Genomic DNA, 6,478 nt, shown 5'->3' on the forward strand with positions numbered 1-6,478 from the left:
ATTTATGCTCTAAAAATAAACACAATAAACTAGTTCTTAAATACTACATAAATCTCACCATAATGGTTTTCAATATGATTGTACAGTCTTAGAAGATATCTGGTTTTTAGACTCCTGTATACCTTAAAAAAAAATGTCATTTTAGTAAAATTAATTAGAGCTGCCACTCTTTGGATTATTTAATTAGTGCAAAATAAATTATGCTTTAATGATGTCTCTCTTCCAACTCTTACCAGTATAGACACATTTATTAATTATCTAACTTACTTCTTATTGATGCAAAATTAGATAAGATGATACTTTCTTTAAACTAACATTGATTATACCTATAGATGTCTCTCCCTTAGGGCTGTAAATGAGCCGAATTTGAGCGAGTTACCCCCAACTCAAACTCGGTTCGTTTAATAAACGAGCGAGCCAACTCGAGTTGAGATGATAATAACGAGTTGTAGAGCCAACTCGTTGTCAACTCGAGTTGGCTCACAACTTGTTTATAACTCGTTTAACCAGTGATAGTATTACAACACAAGTTCAAACATATTTTGCACGAATCTCAAAGCACAAATAACAGTCTAGAGATTCGGATTTTGATTATTTTGGAATTTATTGTGACCAATATTATGTAATTTTATGTAACTCGAGTTATAAATGAGCGAGTTGGGGTCAACTCGAACTCAGCTAATTTATTAAACGAGTTGGCCAACTCGAGTTGTAAATGAGCCGAATTAAACGAGCTATAAATGAGCGAATTACGAGTTCGAGCTTTTTTGTCCAGTCCTACTCTCCCTTATTTTAAGTAGGCAGTTTGATAATACTGTCAGATTTAGATAACCAAGGACACTCAAGGACTTGGGTCAGAGGAGTCAGATCTATGAACCTACTTGAGAGACAAAACTGAGCTTGTTGATTTGGATGATGGTTCACTGCCCTCTGATTCAGAGCCTTTAATTCTCTCCTGACTCCTCTTCTTCTTATTCCCCTAGCTCTTCTTCACTTGCTAGTCATATTAAGATCGACTAATTGCTCCACTTGCTCTAACTAGTTATTTTTAGCTATTTGTTTTGTACTGATACAGTCCTTATGACCTTTATTGCCCTCTATCTTAGTTAATCAATTTATGTTGTAGTAACCTAGCCGTTTATTCTGTTTAGCACAATGGAATTAATATTTCATTGATTATTGTATGAATTGTTTTTGGTTTCTATATGAAATAGGTGGAAGCTACACACTTTTATAAAAATATATATATGTATTTAATGTTACCGAGAAGATTTCAAACTTAAATATTATAGTTCAATATATACTACAATACTATGTCACAAAAGATTAAAATAAACATAAGTTAAGAGATTTAGAAAGATGGTAAATTAACATTTTTTTTTTCAAATATAAAATAGGGTCTCAAACCTGCTTAAACGATTTAAAATATTTTTTAAAAAACTTGATTATTTGAAATTTGTAGTTAGCCTAATTCATTTGCACCCTAATGCATATATATATACAACATCCACACAGCAACATTTTATTCTAATTATTTGTGACTAACTTAAATTTCACAAAACATTTCCTTCAGTAATAATCTTATCACGACGTTAATAAATAAAATATACTTGGAGAAAATGTTAGACATAAAATTTGCAAAGAATGCTCTGGATAATGCTGTTGGCATCTTTCGGCAAAAATGTATAAAATAAAATGCTGACTAATTACTGTATTAATTGATAATAGAATGATATTAGCTGATTATTTTTTAATTAACACAGCAAATATGTATTGATTACGGACATTTTTGTATCGTACATAATATTAAAATTTTGAACAAATCCAAACAATTTTTATGCCAAGTTTACAATTTAAGGAAAAATTGAATGATTTGACTTTTATCTTTGTTTAAAAATACATTTTTTGGGTATGTGAGCAGAAATTGTATGAATTAGAACAAAATTACAGAGATCAAACCTAGCTTAAATGTTAAAATTATATCGGCACCTGTCTTTTTCTCGTTTAAGTATAATCTTCTACACTAATCTTTTGGAATTTGCTGTAGACGACCAATTGAGAATAGGAGAGAAGAAAAAAAAATGGCCTTGTAATAACGAATGAGATCATATTGAAAGTGATTGACAGATGGAAATATGGAATATAACACTAGACAATAGCAAGGTCTCACAAAGGATAAGACCAAACAAACCGACCATGTGGTCCCCACTGTTGAGTCTATATCCTCTGTAACTTCAAACAGTGTGGCGAGTTATCTTCAGATGCGCTGTCGGGCTTTCCCATGCTTTAACGGTTTAACCTACTGTCAGGGGGGAACAACACGAAAAGACACACGTATTTCTGACACAGGAAAATGGCTCTTTCATCTAGACTGGCAGATGCTCTTTCCAGAACACACTGCCTAAACAACCCAATTATCACAGGCCAAGTCTACAAGGCTCTCTTGGCAAATACATTAAAAATATATCATAATTCCTAAGGCTCAAAGTTGTTTGTCCTTTGTACATGGAGAGCGTATCCTCTGCGGTTCTGCGCAGGTTTTCTCTGCGGTGCGGTGCTGTGCGGTAGTTTTTATCTGAGATTGGGACACTTTTATTAAAACTATTGACAGAGCTAGTTTGGCTTCATTAATGTATTAGTCTTGAATTTTTCTTACTCTGTCTACATTAATGATGCGCTGCATGAAGCAAAATTAACTCTGTCAACATCTTAACCCATCTTTGTCATTGAAGTTTAAATTTTTGCTACTGTTAGATCATAAATAAAATTTTACCTTCCCTAGTCCCTATTTCTACTGTGGTTAGAAATTATCTTAAACTACTGCGATTTCTAAAATTCTGAGTTTGCTCTCCTCTCTATAGATATAAAGAAAGAGACGAGAGTTCGACTCTTCTTTTCTCCAAAATAATAAAAAAAAAAAAACAGCGGTGCTCACCCAAATTAAGCATCACATCGTGAATAATTATACTTGTATTTTGGTTATTGATAAATGAGAAGTACCCAGTTAATTCATTTTAATGTATTAAATGAAAAATACGCATGCGTATCAATTACTACAAATTTTGTAGATATTTTCTACAAATTTATCAAGTGCATGAAATAAGGAAGAAAAATGTATCATCTCACATATGAATAGATAGGAAAATTATATGTAAAGATGCCATAATACTTTTTTTGGCAATTAAAATGTGATAATATTGCATCCCAGAATCGCAACAATTATATTTTGAAGTTTAGCACATTCCAAAGAACAACGTAACACCAAAATAATATAATGATGATGGATGTATGGATAAGAATTGCATCCAATAAAAAATATCACCTTTTATGGGGACCCCAGCGAAAATTACATCATCAATCATTCAAGTATTCAACAACCTTCATCCCCTTCCTCTGTGCTGTATAAAGCCACTCTCCTCTCCACTGCCACCTCTCAGAAACCTCCTCTCATCTACTCTCCTCAAAAAACCAAACCAAGAAACTAAAAAGGAGACACCCAAAAAAGAGAACAAAAAATGGAAGGAAAGGAAGAAGATGTTCGTCTTGGCGCGAACAAATTCTCTGAGAGGCAACCGATCGGCACGGCGGCGCAAACCAATGACGAAGGGAAAGACTACAAGGAACCACCACCAGCTCCATTCTTTGAGGCCGGAGAGTTGGTTTCTTGGTCTTTCTACCGTGCCGGTATCGCCGAGTTCATGGCCACCTTTCTGTTTCTTTACATCACCATTTTGACTGTGATGGGGGTTAACAACTCCGGTTCCAAGTGTAAATCTGTTGGTATCCAAGGGATTGCATGGTCTTTTGGTGGCATGATCTTCGCTTTGGTCTACTGCACTGCTGGGATTTCAGGTCTGATCCTTTTTTTGTTGTTGTAATAAAGGTGTTTATTTTCTTCTTGGGGTGATGTAGTTTACAAGTATTGCAATTATGGTGCTTAGAGTTAGAGCAAAGGCATTTGGCAAATTGCTTCTATGAAAATATATTATTTTCTGAAGGATCACAGGTTTAAAATTTTTTTTGGAATAAAGCTCAGGTTTATAGTTTGAAGTAATAGATCCAGAGTGTAAAAACTCGCATATTTATCCATTATAACTCTATAATATATTAAATATGTACTTTTTTCTTATACAAATATTTTGGACGTATATGTAAGTTTTTATAATTTTAATGGATAAATATGTAATTACTGATTTTAGAAGAGAAATATTTAATATTGAAACTTTTGAGTTTTGAGGGAGATACCAGAAAATTCCCCCATATTTAAAACTGTTCATATTAAGGAACCAAGCCATGTCGATTTATTAGTTATTAGTCGTAACCAAAATCCAAAACAAAAACACTTTTGCCAAACTCTAGGTAGTAATTGAAAAAAAAAATACTTCATTATCTTTAAGCTTAAAAGGTGTTCATCTTTTCTTTTTGCACAAATACACCTTGAAAATCTAAAATTAACTATTATTTCCACAGGAGGACACATAAACCCAGCTGTGACCTTCGGTCTATTCCTCGCCCGAAAACTCTCTCTGACAAGGGCTGTTTACTACATCGTGATGCAATGCCTCGGTGCCATATGCGGGGCTGGTATCGTGAAGGGATACCAGAAGGGGTTGTATGAGAGCACAGGTGGTGGGGCCAATGTGGTTGCTCATGGGTACACAAAGGGATCTGGTTTGGGCGCTGAGATCATCGGTACCTTTGTCTTGGTGTACACCGTCTTCTCTGCCACTGATGCCAAGAGGAGTGCTAGGGACTCTCATGTGCCTGTAAGTGGTGGCCTATTTGACAGTTTCTTGTTCACTTTTTTTTTTGTGTGTTCTGATTTGGGTTTTATGTTTTGATGTAGATCCTTGCACCACTGCCAATTGGGTTTGCAGTGTTTCTAGTTCACTTGGCTACTATCCCAATTACCGGTACCGGTATCAACCCTGCAAGGAGCTTGGGTGCTGCCATCATCTACAACAAGGACCATGCTTGGGATGATATGGTGAGTAGCAATTTTAAACTGTTTTTTTCTCCAACAAACAACACACACATTGTTAGAACTTCAAAAACTCTAAATTTAAAATTTAAATTTCGAAGTAAAATACGTAATGTGTTCTACATCATTTTCTATGAGAATGTAAAAGATTATGGTATTTTAATTTTGTTTTAATTGTTATCAAGAGTTTGAAAAAAGTATACTGATGTGGGTAATTTCAGAACGTTGATTTTGTATTGATTCACATAGAAACAAAATTAAATAGTAGTAATTTTTACATTTATATAGAGAAAATAATATAAATCACATCCAATGGTTTTATTTTAACACAAATTTTAGAATTTTTGTTTTTATAAAATTTAAAAATGAAGGCATTTGAACTCTCATCTCAAACATTTGTACACTTATTTGCTCAAAAGATAATAATTGCCATAGCATCACACCCCTTGTTTTTCAGTAACCCTTGAAAAGGAAAAGAACCAGTTAGTTAGCAACTTATCTAACGTGCTAATCTTTTTATATCTTATCTTTGGGACAAAAAAAATAATAATCTTTTATTGTCATCTATTTTCAGTGGATTTTCTGGGTGGGTCCCTTCATTGGAGCTGCGCTTGCTGCTATGTACCACCAGATAGTGATCAGAGCTATCCCATTCAAGAGCAGATAAATTCAGAAAAAACAATACTATTACCGTTTTGGGTTTGTTATATCCATCTATTTTTCTTATCATCCTTTGTATCATCAAGGCTTTGTTGTGGTCCCTTGAGAGTGCTGTATTGTATTTCCGGTTCCATGAACTATATGATGGTTCTATCAATTGTGTAAATTATATTATCTAGAACTCTGGTGGCTTGTAACCTTTCTCTAGCTGGTTCTGAAGTATATATTATCCTTGTTAAATTATGTTTTTGGCACAATTATTTGTATCAGGCAATATGGTCTCCTGAGTCCTGATCAAGATGGTTATTGCTAAATTGGTTTTTATAATTATTTTGACATTTTTTTTACGGATTAAAAAAAATTACTGTTAAACACGCGTGCAAGCATGACAAGCACAGCAATAATTCCCTAGTGGGCCCCCAAGCTCACATGGGGAGAGGGTTGGTAAATGATAATTGAATGGCGTGTTTGGTTTTTCCTTTTCCCTTTTCAAAATTTAATGGCAGGTTGTATTGTTTCTGCTTTGCCATTTTGGAATTTTGTCAAGGTGGAATGTGATGTACCAGAAAGAATGAGAGAGATTAAATAGACATGTCCCGGTGCAAGACAACGTGGAATTTGACAATTTATAAAACGGACCATCCGTTTTAAATCCCACGGACTAGATTAATTTGACAGTTTATACGGTTCAGACCATCTGATTTCGAATACAAATTAATTTTTAGAAAGATGGCGACTTTAAATTTCAGGAGTTTGTCTTCTGTTTTTAGTTCGTGATGAATTTGTCGTTTCAATTTTGTTCGTGCGTCCTCTGTATAACATATAGAACTGATCTCC

The 6,478-nt window shown here is 34.1% G+C and overlaps 1 protein-coding gene across 1 annotated transcript; it reads left to right on the plus strand.

Moving 5' to 3' along the window:
- Positions 1–3,214: 3,214 nt before the first annotated feature.
- Positions 3,215–5,881, plus strand: LOC144576205 (putative aquaporin PIP1-2). Its single transcript, XM_078326509.1, has 4 exons — positions 3,215–3,852; positions 4,471–4,766; positions 4,847–4,987; positions 5,556–5,881. The coding sequence occupies exons 1-4, from the start codon at positions 3,516–3,518 to the stop codon at positions 5,646–5,648; spliced, it is 867 nt and encodes a 288-aa protein (XP_078182635.1). The 5' UTR covers positions 3,215–3,515; the 3' UTR covers positions 5,649–5,881.
- Positions 5,882–6,478: the final 597 nt, after the last annotated feature.

Source organism: Carex rostrata, chromosome 25 (assembly GCF_964058835.1).
Source record: "Carex rostrata chromosome 25, lpCarRost1.2, whole genome shotgun sequence".
Classification (NCBI taxonomy): domain Eukaryota; kingdom Viridiplantae; phylum Streptophyta; class Magnoliopsida; order Poales; family Cyperaceae; genus Carex; species Carex rostrata.